Source organism: Cebidichthys violaceus, unplaced genomic scaffold (assembly GCF_023349555.1).
Source record: "Cebidichthys violaceus isolate CVI_PGR_0920_01 unplaced genomic scaffold, fCebVio1.0.p SCAF_148, whole genome shotgun sequence".
Lineage (NCBI taxonomy): Eukaryota > Metazoa > Chordata > Actinopteri > Perciformes > Stichaeidae > Cebidichthys > Cebidichthys violaceus.
The window spans coordinates 55,001-74,042 of NW_027176316.1; the positions used below are offsets into that span (position 1 = coordinate 55,001).

A 19,042-nucleotide genomic window follows, 5' to 3' on the forward strand; every position below is an offset into this window, starting at 1 on the left:
CACAGAGTGAAGAGACTTAATAAGCCGACACTCTCACACCAGGAGGGCAGTCCTTAGAGGGAGAACGACAGCGATGGCGCATCTGACGTCTCTTCTCTTTGTGCTGTGGGTCGGTGAGTCACTAAGTTTATATATTATGAGGGTGGCCGTGGCTAAGTGGAGATCGGTTCGATCCCCGGCTCCTGCTCTACTGGTCTCATGTCAATGTGTCCTTGAGCAAGACACTTAACCCCCAAATTGCTCCCGTAGCTGCTCTGTAGATAGATACTGAATTGTAAGTCGCTTCGGATAAAAGCGTCTGCTAAATGACTGTAATGTAATAAAGTTCCTTCAAAGTGAATTGCTGTTTTCTGTTCTAGCTCACAGTGATGGAGGACTTTGTGTTTCAGGTGTCACAGTGGGCACGGTGGTGGATCTGCAGAAGAGAATCATCGGAGGTCACGATTGTACCAATACGGAGCGTGGGTACCATGTGTTTTTAACAATTAACGGTAAGCCCTTCTGTAGCGGCTCTCTGATCAGTGACCAGTGGATTCTGACTGCAGCTCACTGCTGGGAACCAGGATGGTGAGAAAATGACAACTTTACTTTAAAACTCGTCACCACATGTTTCTCCTTCATAAAGTCAATCTGAAAGCAGCAGTCAGTAGTGATCTGATTGAAAACTATAGCATTCACTTTATGGAGAAAGCATTGATCATGTTCATGTTCAGAAACTAATATTACACTACGATGCATCTATAGTAGTTCACTGATGTTTCTCTGTATCTTTACTTATTTATAGGCCTATAAAAGCAGTTTTTGGTAGAGACCCAAATTCAAAAAATGGAGTGATGATCAGCGGCCCACCTGAGATCTTTAAGGGCAAAAATGACATGGACCATGACATCATGCTGCTGAAGCTACCTAACCCCACTCTGATTCCACCTGTACCACTTCCTGACTGTAAACATCAACCCAAAAAGTGAGTAGTGATCTTTGCTCCTTTAATCCGTCTGACAGTTCAACTCAAAAAGATGAATTGCTCTGATATCTTTACAGAGAGGAGCTAAACCACAGAGTTTTGTTTTCATCTACCCTGGAAATAGAATAAGAAATGCTTCTAGAACGTGAACAAAAGAATCAACATGGGCAGGACTGTGGCAAGAGAGAGTGTTGTTAAAGAAGAACATCTAAATGTAAAGTTGTTTGTTTCTGGAATTAGAAAACTGCTATAAAAAAGTTTTTGTTCTTCTTCTTGTATTTCAGAGATGATGAAGTTCAGATTGCAGGTTATTTCTCATCTGCTCTTCCTGGTCATTATAATGGTGAGATGTATCTTGTTTATTTTACAATTTATGTTCATAAAACAATAATCTATTTTTTTAATTACAGTTAGTGTTGTTATTTAGATTGTGTGTTTGGTAACACTGCAGACTATGTTTACATTCAACACATTTATTTTGTCTCAGAAGTGTGTTGCTTTTTTATTATAGTCATATATTTACGTAATAAAAATACTTTAGAGCTCACTTTTTCTATTTCCATCTAGATGAAGGTCTTGTAGATACATCAAAGCCTCTCCAATGTGCAAACACCAAGGTTGTCAAATGCCATTGGACCGATAGATGTAAGCAGAAGATCTTACCAAAAAAGTTTCCACCCTTACTCTGTTTCCAAGACGCTAAAGTGGATATCTCTTCAGTGAGTTGGCATGACTTCTAACCATCTTCTCTTCAAGTCATTACAAGCTTTTACTAATTCATTATAAATGAGTATTACAATAAATGACACAAAAATCTGTTACACTAAATATATATGTTTCTCTCACAGGGTGACTCTGGTGGAGGACTGGTGTACAATGGCATGATTTATGGTGTCAATGTATTATCTAAAGTGTATGCCTGCGACGGACGAGCTAAATCGATGGACGTCTGTGCAGATATTTACATGCGTTGGATCGAAACCACTATTGGTATTCGCAGACCCAGAAAGGGATGAGTACGCTGTGCTCTACTGTAAATTGTTCTGTCATTTAACAGACATTTCTCAAGCATTAAGAAAACTGTTGAGTTACTCTGAATTTGTAATTGATACATATTTTCTATTGATTAAATGTTAGTGAAGCCCTTTAAGACAAACAATAACTGTTATTCTATGACTTTATTCTTCACATGGTAGTGTCTGAGTTATAACTCTTAGTTTACACATTGTTGGTGTCAAACCCTTATGATAAAAAATAATAATCAAAATATATAAAAACACATCTGTAGATGTTAACATGTGTTATTTTACAGTCATTGTATTGAAAAACAACAAAGTGCCAAATGTGATAGTCTGCTATTCTTTCAACAATACTGATAACTATGATAATCCATATGACTCTTCTTGTACAATGTTGTCACTTATAATAAAATGAAGATGACTCACAATCGTTTGTTGTTCTTTTTGTTTTCAGTGTCTCAGAAAAAATACACAAACAGATTTCTGTGACGTTTAAAGCTCCACTAATCAATATCTCTAAAGCTACAATAAGATGTATTTTGGCCATGTGGGGGCAGTGTGTTCTTATAATAACAGTGATTATAGCTGCTCTACTTACTACCTTATTATTGGTGGGGAAAGGGCAGGAAAAGAAGGGATGCTTTTGTTTTTATTAATCAGTTTTAGATTTTATTTTTGTATTCATTTCTGGTAAATCAGGGGAGGGTCTTTTACTCTTTCTTGGCAGAGTTTTATATTTAACTTGAAGCCCTCCATGTGAAATGTTAGTTGTGAAGAAGGATCAAACTGTTAGATCATAAAGTGATCTTTTTATGTGCCATGGATCATAAAGGTTTTGAATTATGTCATATCCAGAAGACAACAATAACATCCCTGTTTGATTTTTGATCAAAACTGTATCAAGTGTTGAATGATCTTAATCTCCTCCATGATCTGTGTCTCTGCTGCAGCTTCACCTTCTGACATGATCTTAACAACAATACAACACCTAACTTCCTGTTGTTTTTACAACAGCTGCATGCACCTGTACCCTTCACCTCATGCAGTATATGTGGCTGTAATCACCACTGCAGCCTGTAGGGGGCGGTCACATGATGTTGAACTCATCCTACTCGACTCAGGGTTGTTTTTACAGGGATTCACATTCCTTTACAACCAAAACAACTCACAGCACAGTGTGTGAGTGTGTGTTTGTATAAACATTTACCTAACTATCCAACAGTGGACTTACACGTTGCTACACATTGACCAACAGGGGACTCCGTTGCCAACAAGGGACATTTTGGAAGTCCCCTATCGGTCAGGCTTTAAATCAAGCTAATATCATGTCTAAAACACTCTGGTGATATTTTTATTTAATTTTAGCCCAGTGGGGACTTGAAGTTGTATGAGTGTTGAAGTCCATGCTCAGCACTGCTTCTACTGGCTGGAGCAGGGATTTCAACGACTCCCTCACACACATCATTTTAACACTTCTTCCTTGTGTAAATGGCTTGCAGCCATGTCTTTGTGTTTTCTCCGGAGCGTATACACAACCTGACTGCTCATTTAAAGGGAAGCCTGCAATGGTAGAACACATTAATGCCTTATCAGGTGATAAGCGTCCGTATTGATCCTAATCTGAGCTGCCGGTGCCCAAATTCTCCAATTTGATCTCAAAACAAGGATAATCTGGTTTGAAAAGGCTGCATACCTCACTCCTGCAGAGCAGACACCTTTTCACTGGCTGCTGTTTGATAAAGGGCTAAACCTCTGAAGAGGCTGGAAAGAAATAGATTTAATGCAGAGACATGCTTCAAAAATGCACAACAATCTATCTGAGAAATTTACTGCATGTTGTAAATGATGTATTATAAATTCTGTTCATTGTGTATCGGCTCTGGTTCAGTTCAAATGCTGTCTCTTCATGTCAAAGTGTCTTTGAGCGAGACACTGAACCCCCAAGTTGCTTCCTGGGCCCTTTACAGCTGCCCTCTGCTCCGTAATGCTGAGGATGGGTTATATAATAAAATAAGTGTTAAAAAGCATAGTTTATTCTCTTTTACGTCGGTTCTCTTTACTCGATCTTTGCTTATTTCACAGCCCTTTGCACGTTTACTCCTCTGTGAAGATCGCTCGGCCCACAAAGCAGTGCCTCTTGCAGCGTTTGTGGAGAACCACTGTCGTGTTGTCTTAACTTTAGGCTCCGGAGGATTTCAGTGCGATACACTAATGTAGTACTTTGCTCCCGGGAATAAATGTTCCCACTGGACATAATCCATGCAGCGGTTAGCTTTAACTTATATCATGATAGAACAAACATAGTGAACACAATGAGAGCTTTAAATAACGTCTATAACCCTGTTAGTGGCACCTGATTCCCTTCTCACCAACACACACACCTAAACAAACAATGAGCGATGTTTCCCACCTGGCGGGGAGACAACAATGACCTCTCCCCCCATTTACAGCATTAGTCAGTTAATCTGTGATTGAAGTCAGATTGATGCCACAGTCCTGATGTTTCGGCCTCTGGGAAAGCAAAGTGAGACGGATGATGCTCGCAGCAGATGGTATAAATGCCGTCAGATACATCCGCGTTACCTCCACACTGAGCTCTCTCATGTAGGCGATGACCCATGACCGATGCTGCTTTCGTGGAGCCGGAGAAATATGCAATAACTGGAAAACCACAGGTTTGATCCTCACATCAGCAATGTGGTTTACCAAAGTGGAAATGACATTTTCTCGGCGGGTGTTTTTTCTTGATAAAATGTCTTTTATTTCAATATCACAACAAATAATACGTTTGTAATAACTTTTATTCAGATACAACATTGTTCAGCTCCCTGCTCATTCAAAAACTACATTCCTGATCCTCGTGTTTTTTCATTGTTCGTCACTCTCAAAACAACAATAATTATCAACCAATCTTACTGCAACACTATCTTTGCACTCAGTACTAAATATTATCACCCAAGACATGTTTATTGTTGCCCCCTGAAGGGCAGTGAGTAAATTCATTTTGGCACATTGGATAAAGCTAGCATTCTGCTCCAGGTCTTAGATTTAAGCTAGCGGGGTGGATCTATAGTGTGTGAACTGGGGCAGTTTGTTACATCCACATCTAGTGATTTATTCCGTTGAATTTGTATATTGTACAGAGAGATTCTGCCTGGCGCAGAATCCGTAATGCACTTTAAAAATCAATCTCTGTATGCTGCACAGAAAGGTTTGCTACCGTTTTATCATAACTGCAAAAGCATTATTTCTTTTAACTAGTGGAACTCTATTTGTAGTTTTCTATTAGAAACATAACAGAACTTTCAAATCTTCTTCTTTCTTAACCTCGGGTCATCAGTCTGAATCTCTTTCTGTCTTCTTTCTGGTCCTGCAAGACAATGCAGTCCACATGAATCTGTAACATCATACACAAACCAGACCGGTCTCCTAAACAATGACATTCTAATATATCTGCTTTTTCAATTACATATTAACAAAAACATATTTTCTCTCAGATTTAAGTTGGTTTTTCATCACAAATACAGTTCCAATCAAAGTCCTCTGATATACAGAAAAAGATGCTTGGTTTGGTCAAAAAAACACAGGACCTTCACTCAGGAGACTGCTGTTCGTGTCTCCTGTGAGACCAAAAGTCACTTACTTTAATTTGAGTCCGTAACTTAAAGAACATAACAAACGTTTAAAAAAAACATGATATTCTACTAAACTTAACCAAGTACTTTTGTTGCGTTTTTGTTTTGTTTTGTTTCAATTATCAAAGTTAACCATGTTCCATAAAATTGCGACCATAATCCAGGAGAAACAGATGTGAGGATTTAGTTTTATGGGAAATGAAGGAAACAAGCTGCATATGAAAACGTTTTCTCGCCTCTATATTAAGAACAAAAACAGTTATTTATCTCAGTGAAGAAGGGACTCGTTATTCCACGTGCAATTGTGAAAAAATAATTGCTCTGACACACGTCTTTAAATTCTCTCTGTACATATTGAAATACCAGCGGGATGCAATGAGTTCTACAATGATTATGGTAATAATAAAGAGCGAGAGCTCAAAATTAGCTCCTCTTTATTCTTTAGGCTGTGTGTTTTTCAATTACTAATGCATCTCCTGTGGAGGAAAAGCCGTGGATTGTTGTTTGTCAAATCAGTTCTGTATTTTCTAGCTCACTGCGTTGTGTGTCAGTGTCCTCTTCCTGAAAAATAAGAAATGTGCCCTGAAGGTTTGGGGATAATTACCCACGTTCTGTGATGGGAGCTTTTTATTTCATCGCTTCAGAAGAACCGGCCTTTATTCTCGTTGTATTATCGCCTCCTTTCATTCCTTCTGTCTTCACCTTGCAGCATCTCTCTTTATGATTCTCTTTTATTCTCTTTGTCAAAGTGTGTGAAACTGCTTGTTTGGTTAAAATAGAAGCCTTTGGATCATCTTTCAGGGATCGTCCAGATCTCGCTGCCCAGTGATCAAGAGTCCTCACAAGTGGAGTGGGATGTGTTCAGACTTATGGTCCAGGAAAAGCAAACTAAGGAATTCATTCTGTCCCCCACTTGTGTGTCTTTCAATAGGCTTTTTATTATTTATTCATTTTTTAAGCATAATTAAATCAATGATGGCTGAATTCCATTTAGCTGCTTTGATATCTTGGTATCTTGCATGTCTCACTCTCACTGGGACACTTGAATGGAAGGCAGCCATCGATAGTGTTATCAGTTTCCTACCAGGACAAGTCAAAATGTCTGCTGTGAGACAGGCCGCTGTGCCTCTGCGTTTACTTCGGTCTTACCGTTTAGAGCAGTGAGCAGGGCTTCTTCTTCACCTTGGTGGGCTGAGGACAGAGCACGGCCCGGATGGCCTCATCGAACACAGTCTTCAGGCCGCGCTGGGTCAAAGCCGAGCACTCCAGGTACTTCACTGAATCTGAAAAAGTGACAAACATAAAGTGAGGTAAAGTAGGCTGAAAATGAACAAAAACATACATATCTGGTTGAGCTGTTATCAGCAGATCCAACAATAAATAGGGAATAAATCAAGAGAGAAGTAGAGTCATTTTAGACTAGACTTCTATACAACCAGAGGAGTCGCCCCCTGGTGGACACCAGAGAGAATGCAGCTTTAACACATGAAGCTCTGGCTTCACTCTTCAGACCCGGATAAATGAATACATAAATCAACCGACATCAAGTGCAAACTATCCATAATACGTTGATCACATTTACCTCAGTATCTCAGTTAAAATCAGCCAAGAAGGCAACACATTCCCGTCGCCTAAGACCTGAGAGGACCCCAGCAGCATTACTCACCTATCTCCTTGGCCAGAGCCAGGCCCTGAGGGTAGGTGATCGGTGCCAGCTTCTTTTCCTTCAGCTTCTCGATGGTTTCCTTCTCGTCCCTCAGATCCAGCTTGGTGCCCACCAGGATGATGGGGGTGGAGGGGCAGTGGTGGCGGACCTCCGGGTACCACTGGACAGAATTGAAAGGCAGACACAATGAGAAGAGAGGAAGACGAGAAGAGAAAGTTGGAAGCAGTAAAGATGGATGCCGGAGTCAGCCTCGTGTTAAAGAATCGTCTCGAAATGAGTCTTATAAAAGTTATAGGTAATGAAACTTGAGTACATGAGTGAGGCTTTCATTTTCATATTTTCCCTTCTTTTTCCTCTGATCTCTAGTTTTCCTCTTCCTCCCCACCTTCCGTCTCCCTTTCCCGACTTCTCTCTCTCTCTCTCTCTCTCTCTCTCTCTCTCTCTCTCTCTCTCTCTCTCTCTCTCTCTCTCTCTCTCACACTCTACTCTTTACCTCTTTTATCCTCTCGTCATCCATTTTCCTCAGTGAGGAAATGACAGATGCTATCTGTTAAAAGAATTAGGTTCAAAGAAAGATTCTGTAAGCGCCCCGAAGTGACAGTTGTAGTTGTTGATTGGCAAATCTCACCAGCTTAGTGGAGTAGTGTGCTCACACAAGCCATCTGACGGGTGGGGATTATTGGTATTACTTGATGTATCGTACTGCTGCTTCTTTGAGCCAATCCTATTCAAACGTCTTACCGAGTAATTCGACCACTCTTAAATACAAATTCATGGACTCCTTATTTCTCTCTCTCTCTCTCTCTCCAGCTTCATCGCCGAAGAAGTCTCTTTAAAATACATTCAAATAAAGGTTCTGATACGGTAAACTTTTGAAACCACACTTATCAAGTTAGTATTTCCTGAACTTGGCATGTTCTCTACAGCAGGTCCACTACACATTTCACCAGAACTTTAAACTTGGGAGTTAGGTTGACACTTAACATGAACTTGACTGCCATGAGAATTTGACTTCATTGAAAACTGACTCCCTAAAGACTGTACTTTTTTGAAATCCCGAACTTATAAATGTGCTTTGCAATTTGCAGAGACTTGACTTAGAAATGCCCAAAAGGACTTGAGACTTGACTTGTTTCGACTGACTTGAGACCTGACGTGCTGAAAAGCCGTCAGACTTTACTGTCGTTTGACGAGAGACTTGACTCAAAGCTTCCTCTGAAGCACCTTTGACTTGTCTTGAATGACTTGTGTTTTGAGACGGGCTCTGAATGATTTTACTTGTACTTCAATTGCCTTTAAGACTTGACTGCGACTTCTGCTGGATGACTTAAAGCTTGACTTGGACTTGTCTTACTGGACCTGACACTTGAGTTGGACCGATGTCGGCTAACTTGGACTAACGGCAATATCCAGGCTGTTCTCCTCCAGCTTTTATAGCTATACCGACGAAAAATAATGCACCATAATTCATCCCACGAACTCATTTCATACGTTGTCCACGTAATCGTGAACGAGGAACTATACAGACCTCAAAAACCAAGGTCCAACAAACACAGATCTCCCACCTAAACCTGCCTAAACCTCACAAAGTCGTCTTTGTTTCCTAAACTTTCCTGCGAAGACGGAAGTTTATTTTGAAATGTATGCATGTAACAAGTGGAAATGAACACGTGTTGCTGTACTTTCGTAGGAAAACGCACGAAAAATGAGGAGAGACTTTTTGTAAGGTATCACTCATTATTCCACTGTTAGCGATACGCTGCGGTTGGTCCGGCACATCCGTTGGACGACAGCATGCGATTAAAAGCCAGACAGGGTTGTTTGTGTAATTTGCTATCTGCTTTACTTTTTTTTATCACGTGTCTTTATGTAGTGCAACAGTGTAGATGAGAGATCTCATTTCCTTCTAACTCCATAAATATCCCTGACCTTTCTCTCCGGTTGATTGTGTGTCTCTTGTGATGTAGCGCAGAGGGAATACAGTGTGAGTGGTGATGGATGGACATTGAGACAAGCTCTACATGTCATTACACTTTAAATGTGCCTGACATTCAGGTGCCTCGCTGTCAATAGTTGTCAACCTCTCCGCACTCAAAGAACGAGCTCACTGACTCTGATGAAGGAAGGGATGTGAAGGGAAAAGAGCTGAGGTTGAAGTCAATGAGCCATGTCTATCGCCGAACTCGAAGGCTTCAAAACGTCAGTCCACAAACCAACGAGTGACGTCACGACGTCCACGTCTTATAAACAGCCTGTGGGTGGAACCCTCTCGGAGAGAAATGTCCCAGCCGTGTGCATACATTTTTAGTGTTTAGTGTCATTTTTAGTGTGTTTTTTTATGTTGGGAGCTTCTTGCAGCACTTTTTCCAAATGCTGCCCACGTGTTGTTGAATTGTTTTCTGTCTATTTGCATGTTTTTTTTTGGTTTGCAGAGCTTTGAGCTCTCAGGGCCACCGTACTATCGGCACATTATAGTCTTCACCATCAGTGTTCAGTGGAGTCGTTCCCTTAAATTAGATGAATTCAATTATCTGTGACAGCCCACAATCGAATTGTCTGTCAGACCAAATGTCAAACTGTTGCATTTTAAATCCCCCCTGCGTCATTCTCCCTGCAGAACCACAGGCAGCTCTTTTGAAGACATCTTTGTTTGATTATTGTTGTACGACTAAGGCTGCTCTTTAAAGTCTTGCTATCTTTCTTTTGATTCTCGCACACACAAGCGAACCACCTCCCGTCCGTCTGATTCGGCAAGAAGAGGCAGCAACTAGATGATGGTAGAGGCTAACCCCTTGTTGTTACTACTTGAGTTCACAGATACAAGTGGGCGACGTATAAAAATGTACAAATAAAAAATGCACCTCAGAAACAAAGACTCACCTTGGCTCTGACGTTCTCGTAGGACGCCGGGCTCACCAGAGAGAAACAGATGAGGAAAACGTCCTACAAGGAGAGACAATGAGATGAGACGGAGGACACATCTGACCACACTTCATGACTACATGACTTATTTTATGGAAAAGGGCATTATGGACGTTTAAATTCTGGTTAATCTGACCCAAAATCTAATTTTAGCATCATTACTTCCACATATTTGTAAAAAAAGAAAATCCCATCGATTGCAATTTGCTGCATTCTGCTACATCTATAAAATACAAACAGAGAAGACCAACCAATTCAATTCTCTGCCATGTATGCTCTGTAAAAGGGCAGATCTATAGAATGGGTTTTCCTCAGTCAACATGGACCGAGTCAGATACAGAGAGAGTCCGTAGAGACAGCAATAGGACAGCTACAGATGCTCGTGGACCCTGTCTGCAATGTATACACATGACGGGGAATTGAAACGTGTAATCAGGCGGTGCAGAAATGGGAGTCAGCTGTGGTTGGTGTTCTCTGTTCGTATCTCTTCTCACATGTAGATGAAGCAGAATGAAGCGAGTAATTTAAGGGGTAAAGCAGGGGATGCTTTAGGGGCGGGGCTACATGGTGATACAATATAGAAAAAATTAAAATAAATAAATAAATAAAATATTCTATTGTGTGTTTTAGGATAAAAAAAACTGCAACAAAAATACAAACTGAAAAATTAATTTGGCATAAAATTACTGCTTTGATTATTTTTTTTGGATTAAATCAAACGATTTTCTGGTCCCAAAAAAAAGGAACATCTCACTCCAAATGACACACTTGACAATCTTCAATATTGCAATAATTTTGGCCAAACTCTCATTCAATACGTGTCTCTACTGTTGCATATAAAACTACATTTGTTTTGTTCCTTTCATGTTTAATATTCATACTGAAACACAGTGAAGTCTCACATTATAACAATTTTTCTTTCTGTGTAATATTTGATGTTTAGCAGCGGACAATTTCACAATTTCACTCTCCTGGGCTTTACATATATATATATATATATATATATATATATATATATATATATATATATATATATATAATCTCTTCTAATGAATTGTTTGTGTGTGTGTGTGTGTGTGTGTGTGTGTGTGTGTACCGTCTGTGGGTAGGACAGTGGGCGGAGCCTGTCGTAGTCTTCCTGTCCAGCAGTATCCCAGAGGCCCAGGTTGACCGGCTTGCTGTCCACCATCACGTTGGCCGAGTAGTTGTCAAACCTGTGGGGAGCATGAAGGAGCATGAAGGAACATGAAGGAGCACAAAGGAGCACGAAGGAGCACGAAGGAGCACGGAGGAGCACGAAGGAGCATGTGAAGGAGAACTTGCTTAATCGATACAACAATCAATCAAATTGATTTATAGCAATCACGCCAAGGGTATCACAGATTTAGGGTTTATTTAAAGTTTATTAGGGTTTACGATGACCAGAAATATGGATTAAATAAAAAATACCTTTGTAAATATAAAAACACAATGTTTACTTTCATGTTTAGCACAATAATCAGCTCATAAACTGACTATTTATCGTCCAGTTCCAGTAATGATGCATTTTGTATGTGGCCTCCGTCTGTTTAAAGTCACCACTCCCACGTTCTAGATTATGATAATGAAGCAGCGCTGCCCCCGTGTGGTCACATTGACACACTGCAGTCTCCTCCGTCAGCTTTGTGAAGTCATCATAATAAAACTACGTTCTATGTGTAAAGCACTTTTCCCGACCCAGCACGTCGTTGACCTTCTCTGCACTAAACAGCAGTGAGCGATCAGTGATCTCTGTCGTCTCTGATCTTTGATGCACAACAGAAACATCCTGTTTCCTGTTGTGCATGTTCATCATATTCAGTCATCTCACGCCATCAGTTAGTAAAGCTATCGAGGCTTTTAACGAATTCAAAGATCACATCAGTCATGACTTTTAAAGCTCTTCCTGTGTCAAAGTCCCAGTTAAAGACTAAAAAAAACAATATTTATTATTTATTTTGTCTTTATTGCCTGATTGTCTCCATAGTTTCCTGAAAGTTGAGTTTAATATTGCTATGATTATGTTGGCTAGCAGGTAAACATCACCTCCCTTAAATACAAGTAAGGAGGGGGGGGGGGGGGGGGGGGGTCCACTGGATTACGTCATCATTTTCTACTTTTCTTTTATCAAAGCTTTTGTTCTGAACCTGCAGGCTGCTGCTGCCCAAACCTGTCAGATATCTGCAGATGTACTGCAGTGTGTGTGTGTGTGTGTGTGTGTGTGTGTGTGTGTGTGTGTGTGTGTGTGTGTGTTTATATCTGCATAGTACTATGCACAGTACATAGTACAGTACATAGTACCTCGTATACCTTCAGAGAGCAGCAGACGTCATACTCACACAGTAGGAATGTATTCCCCGGGGAAAGCGTTGGTCGTGTAGCTGATGAGGAGACATGTTTTTCCCACAGCTCTGAATAGAAACACACACAGTGAGACATGAAGACAACATCAACTGGATGTGAGATGTGAAGACAGACAGAGAGACTGAAGGACTCAACAGTAAATACAACAATAATACAATTAGTAGAACACAGGTTTCTTTCTAAAGATGTGTTTTTGGGGATTCTTCTTGAGCTTTTTCTTCAACCACACAAACGTCATTTTCATACAGCAGATCGTCCGTTTTCTTTGTTGCATTGCATTGTGGAACAATTGTTAATCATCTGCATAACCATTAACCCACTCAAACCTGGTGAGATTGAGTGTGTCGGAAAGAATCAGGACAAAGTTGTAGAAAAGAATCCGACCGTACTGTGAGAGATGAAGCGCTGGCAGAATACTCTCTGTATAGCGTGTTCTGTACCGTGTTAATGTCACGTTCTACAAGACAGACGTGTTGAAGACCCGGTAACGTGTTCACGGAACAAGTACCAACCGGCCCGCCTCACTCTGCTCCACAGATTTACTGTCAGCGGTTCAACAATAAGAACTCAGAAGTCGTGGCCTGAGGGGGGGGGGGGGGGTACCAGAGTACATCATGTACATTCAAAGTACATGTGGAACTGTGAAATACCTTCATGAATTGTGACGTTGAAATATTAGTAGTTGTAAGTTATTAGTTTCAGTGTTGAGTAGAAACAAAATAAAATACTTCACAACTTTATTGCCTGGAGTGAAAAAAACAACATCTGTGGAATGTACTTGTAATAGTATTTCTACTTCTACTCCACTACTAGTACTTCACGCGATGTAAATATTGTACTTTTTACTCCACTACATTTATCAGCTTTAGTTACTTTAACGAAATATAACAAAGTAATTCATGACGATGTATGAAGTAAGTAAAGTGAGCTCAACCAGCTGCATCAATAATTATAATACAGTAATATAACGTATATTATTCTGAAATGGAACATTCTGCAGAATGAGTACTTCTACTTTAGGTACTTTAATTCCCTTGTGAACAAAATGAAAGAAGAGTTTTAAACCTGGCTTCAGGACGGCGCTTTGTCCAGCTGCTCCTACAAAGCTTAAGAACGGTGTTTGGTTGTTCAGTAAGAGGACCTTTAATTTAGATACTTTAGTGAAACAAATACAGAAGATTTAGGACCAAGTCGTTCATATCTACGGCGCCTGTGACGTCAACATGTCGCAGTTCATTCAGACATCGTCGTGGAGCAACAGACCGGTTGAAGCTCTTTTTAAAAACATTTGTACCGAACTCATCAGTCCACGAACTAATAAATGACGTCACGATGACGACGTCCTCTTCTTCTACACAGCCTGTGCACCAACAGGACCTCCTGCTCCACAATCCAGCCGTGTGACGGAAGCAATATTTTGATGTTGTTTGTAATTGTCTGCGTGTCGACAGACAGCTGAGGAAACATCTTCCTGGAGTTAGGATGAACTGACCCTGAACATTAAAGTAAAACAAAAAAAAGGTTCTTTGTGACACGAATATAAAAACGAGTCTCTCATTATATAAGGAGGCATTTTAAATGTGCTCAGCCTAGAACAAGATGACTCAATGTGAGCAGCCCAGCGTGTGTGTGTGTGTGTGTGTGTGTGTGTGTGAGAACGTCTATCTTTGTGAGGACCAGCGTGAGCGTGACGACATGCTGTCTGGCTGTTTGAAGACTTTTGAAGTTTTTAAGGTTAGAATCAGGTTTCGGTGGAATGTGAGCGTCGGGGTTCATCTATGAGCTAAAAGAGAGACGGTCTGCTCGGGTTAGGAGAGTGTTTTGTCATGAAGGCTAATATATAAAATATAGAAGTGTGTGTTTAGTGGCTGCGTGTGAGTCAAAATGGGAACTGATCTGTTTCAGAAGTTATTACTGAAAACAGGAACCAGCTAAACTACAAGCTCTGATCTCGTCTCTGTCTTCTACATCCGGTTGTCCGTCGTCTTCTCTGTCCGCTGCATACATTAACTGTCTGATTTAACTCTGATTCCTCCCTCTCTCCCTTATTCTCTTTGTCCATCCACGATGGAGTGAAGCTCTAATGTCTATCTTTAGTTCTTTTACCCTGAAACGTCACTTTCTTAAATACCTTAAAGGATGCTGACTCAAAGTGGAAACAGTGAAGTTCACCCATGCCTCATTTTGAAATGAGTCCCGCTGGATGCTGGGAGACGTAGTTTGTGGCGAGCTAAGCGCTAACAAGCCGCTCCGAGACGACCCAGTCAGTCCAAGCAGCTTTCCAAACCTCTTTCTATCTCTCTCTCAGGATTGGAGGATAAAAACTGTAGTCTTACAGTTACAGGAACAAAAAAGAGGTAATCAGATTACTGGTACATTTAGTAAGGATTACAATCTCAAACACATTTTATAGGAAAGAACAATATGTAATGTCATCCACACAACACAGTCTCAGGGCAGTTTGTGAAATAGTCACAAATGTCATCTATGTTTTTTTTGTGTCGCTCTGAACAACTTCTTTTTCGGGACAACTTTACGTTACAAATCATCTTGATTGGGCTTAAAATAACTACGTACGGATAGATTCAGGCAACAAAACTTCACTTTGGGACACGCGGCATCGAACACCGGTCTCATGGTTGAAAGTCCTTGATGGTCTCTGTCGATATTTAGCACTAAATCACGAGCTCTGACCGTTGCCTTGTCACATGGATGCATAATGTGTGTGTCCACCACAACAAAGAGGATCCCAGGTACAACCTGCCAGGATGCTGAGCGGACACTGAGGCCTCTAATGTGAGTGGAGAACATGGAAAACAACAACGCAGCAACAAGTTCACCTCCGAGTTCATCAAGACGATCGCTTCGGCCGAGAGGCATCCCAGCGTGAAAAGACGGTTCATTGAAAGGAGCGAACGGCTTTGTGTTTCTGTTTCTGCAAACACAAACACCGGACTAACCAGTTAACCTCATTAATCTATATGCGAGCTGCTGCTGGTGAAATCAGGAAACTGATTTCTGATTCGAGTCCTCGGATGAAAACATTGTCACGCCTGAAGGCAGAACGTGAACTCCACCGTGATGTCGTCCACTCTGCGTGAGCCTTCTGTGCCAGCAGAGGACGGGCAGAAGACAAAGACGAGAGGACGCGGTTGTAAATTGTGTTTTATGAGGAATGATGTGTTCGTTAGGCCTCAAGGACTTCCATTGAACTAGCCTGCTGTTGAAACGGTCCATCTACCCGAAAGGCCAACACCTCAATAAAGCCATATATCAGCAGACTGTTAGCTTGTACACTGTTCAGACTTCTCCACAAACCTGAGACCAACTTCCTCTTCTCTCTCTCTCTCTCTCTCTCTCTCTCTCTCTCTCTCTCTCTCTCTCTCTCTCTCTCTGTCAACAGAAGCTTGACTCCTGTTCCATCTGGTGTCGTCACACCTCAAGCAGACAATGCAGCTGCTGAGTTTCTCTTAATGGACAGTAAGAAGCTTCACGAGGTTCGTCTTCTGTGAAAACTGGTGGAGACTCAAACTCAAACTCAAAGCGATGTTCGCGGCGCGATGCTACGCTAGCTCGTGGCAGAAATGAGTCACATCCCAGCCAGCTTCAACGGACAGCTGTCGTGAGGACAGAATAGAACGTTTCATTTCAGCATTTCTGAATTATTCTGTCTCAGTTTTACAAAACCAACAAATCACTATTTTGGTGAACGGCCCGGCGTTATTGTCCTCACATTGCTCTCGTTTAGCGGTTAGTGCTGTTGGTGTTCTCTGCAGATCTGCACCCATTCTCTTTTGTGTGTTTTCCTACAAAAGTCCAGCAGCACAAGCTCTATGCTTTTCAAAGTAAAAACTTCTGTCTTCACAGGAATGTTTAGGAAACAAAACTACTAAATTAGGTTCAGGAAAATATGGTCATTTGGTTTAAAATAACTACGGAAGTGCACAAGTTACTGAATGAATAAATGAACACAAGGAACTGACAGATGGCTGTTTGTCCTCACGTCCGTCACTCTTTTTACTTCCTCCTTCAAGATTACGTGGAAAATATATTAAATCATTTTAATAGGTATAGCTAGGAATGCTGGATGAGACCAGCCTGATGAACTAGAACCCATGAGGTTGTGTTTTCAAGGTATAAAGTTAAAGAATATGAACATTATTTCCTGAGGCCCCATTTAAAGAAATGAAATGTCACAGTATGTCACGACCCCATTAGAAGCCAAGATGTGTCACACATTGTCTCTTCTTTTGGCTCTGAACTTCTTCAGATTTTAAATAACAAAGTAAAAGTGACTGACGTTCAACTTTAAGTGATTTGGACAAAAATAATCCTCTAAATTAAGAGGCCTCATCTCCGTTTTTAAATAAAAGTCTTCTGATGCTGAACTCTATAGTAAAGATAAATGTTCAGTCGATATCTGTCCCGGTTGGTAATTGAGCTCATGGTCCAAATGAGTAAATGGTCACCGTGACCGAACGCACAAAGAAAAGAGCGACTCCAGACGACTCCTCTAAAAGACAAAACTGTTTGGCTCTCTGGAAAGTGAGATCCAAAAACAGGTACATGCAATTAACGCTAATTAACTCAAAAGTTTCATTATGATTCCATGTTGTATTGATTCTTTGTAACAACTCACACAGAGCAGCTAACACGGGATTGACCGTTTCGTCACTGAGCTCTGTCTGGGGGGGGGGGGGGGACACAGGAAGCATCATGGGAACTTCAAAATAAAAGGCGCATCTTTAAAGATGATGTGTATCGACGTCTTCACTTTGTTTTTCGATCACATATCACTGAATTGATCGACAGGTCTGCGACACTGACTTTGAGGTTTGGTTAGGTTTAAGCAAAATAGGTTAAAAATCATAGTTTGGGTTTGAATTACGACTTTAAGATGAGCTGCTTTGTCGTCACGGTTACAATAATCGATGAGCGTGTTCACCTCAAAAACAAGGCTGACCGTCATTGATGCTGTTTTAATATAGATTATATAGATTTAGTGTGTTAAAGTTGGGCCTCCGACCTTCTTCACTCTTCAGTTCAAAATCACACTCATTCAACACACACACACACACACACACACACACACACACACACACACACACACACACACACACGAGGAAGTGTAACCTGTAAATGTTTGACTCTATCTAACTTCAGCTTCTGCACTTCCGCCCCCCCCCCCCTCCATCCTGACAGCCGGCCCTTCTGCCGCACCTTGAAGAAGAAGTGAGTCTCTGATGTGGAAGACGACACTTTGTCCAAACTTGTTCAGAGTTTAGACTCGACGAATTCATCATTTTTTCCCGATACTAGAGAGTGTAATGTTGGCCAACTTCAATATGAAGACTCCTTTCTTGTCTATTTGTTTCTCCTCTGAGCCACTCTTCTTTTTGTTTTTACGGTTATTTCTCGTGTTCCCATCTGCAGTGAGCAGTCTGTGCTTGCTGCAGCACGCAGCGTGTCCCTGCATGCCGCGGCCCGCAGCGTCCAGCTCCCTCGCTCTGAATCAGCGCTGTCAAAACACACGAGACACCTCGACGACTTTAACAGCAGCCCTTTAGAACGCCACAACGCACAGACGCAACGCTGCGGAAGTTTGACAGAACTGTGACTCGAGGCCGCGTGAACATCTTTGAGCACCTCTATCGAATGACCCCTAAAATCCTGACCCTGAGGGCCAAACGTCCCCCCCCCGTCACGCATCAGCCGGGTCAACACCTCTAGAGTTAAAACAATGTAAAAAGTAAAAGAATAATGGCGTACCCATCTCCCACGACCACACATTTGATAGCCTGCATCCTGTTCCGCTCAGCTTCGTCTGCGCTCTTCACTGTGACACTCGACGGACTCGCAGACGCAGATCAGCATGCAAGTACAGGAAATTGTTGCACACCTCCCTCCCCTCCCTCCCTCCCTCCCCTTCTCTCTCAGCTTCTCTTCCTTCATTTTTGCACCAATCTCTCTTCTTTCTTTTTTTTTCTGCCTCTAAACAACGGAACTTGTGCAAGCAGTGTGTAAACGGTACAAATAAATGATAGGAAGTGTTGAGCGACTGAGGAAAAGACTGCTGCACTAAGTAAGGAGTGGAGAACGGCTGAGAAGTGTTTTGAAAGGGGGAAGATGCAGAAACAATAAAACTGGGCTTTATTTGACACTTCCTCTTACCACACACACACACACACACACACACACACACACACACACACACACACACACACACACACACACACACACACACATTAAACTAAATGTACACACACACACACACACACACACACACACACACACATTAAACTAAATGCACACGCACACACACACACACACACACACACTAAACTAAATGCACACGCACACACACACACACACACACATTAAACTAAATGCACACATACACACACACACACACACACACACACACACACACACACACACACACACACACACACTA

The 19,042-nt window shown here is 41.4% G+C and overlaps 2 protein-coding genes across 3 annotated transcripts; one reads left to right on the forward strand and one right to left on the reverse strand.

Moving 5' to 3' along the window:
• The first annotated feature begins 50 nt into the window (after positions 1-50).
• On the forward strand, positions 51-2,411 carry LOC137871563 (putative trypsin-6). The gene is made up of 6 exons (XM_068709422.1): positions 51-113; positions 390-567; positions 785-964; positions 1,249-1,307; positions 1,532-1,683; positions 1,813-2,411. Exons 1-6 carry the CDS (start codon positions 74-76, stop codon positions 1,978-1,980), a joined length of 777 nt encoding a protein of 258 aa, XP_068565523.1. The 5' UTR covers positions 51-73; the 3' UTR covers positions 1,981-2,411.
• Positions 2,412-4,765: 2,354 nt separating this feature from the next.
• rac2 (Rac family small GTPase 2) lies at positions 4,766-18,461 on the reverse strand. 2 transcript variants are annotated; one of them, XM_068709426.1, is made up of 7 exons: positions 18,358-18,461; positions 12,564-12,635; positions 11,303-11,420; positions 10,165-10,227; positions 7,285-7,444; positions 6,768-6,901; positions 4,766-5,347 (listed from the first exon to the last, which is right to left on the reverse strand). In XM_068709426.1, the coding sequence occupies exons 1-6, from the start codon at positions 18,390-18,392 to the stop codon at positions 6,771-6,773; spliced, it is 579 nt and encodes a 192-aa protein (XP_068565527.1). In that variant the 5' UTR covers positions 18,393-18,461; the 3' UTR covers positions 4,766-5,347; positions 6,768-6,770. The 2 variants fall into 2 exon arrangements, with proteins under 2 accessions (XP_068565527.1, XP_068565526.1); XM_068709425.1 differs by having other exon boundaries at positions 4,766-5,353.
• Positions 18,462-19,042: the final 581 nt, after the last annotated feature.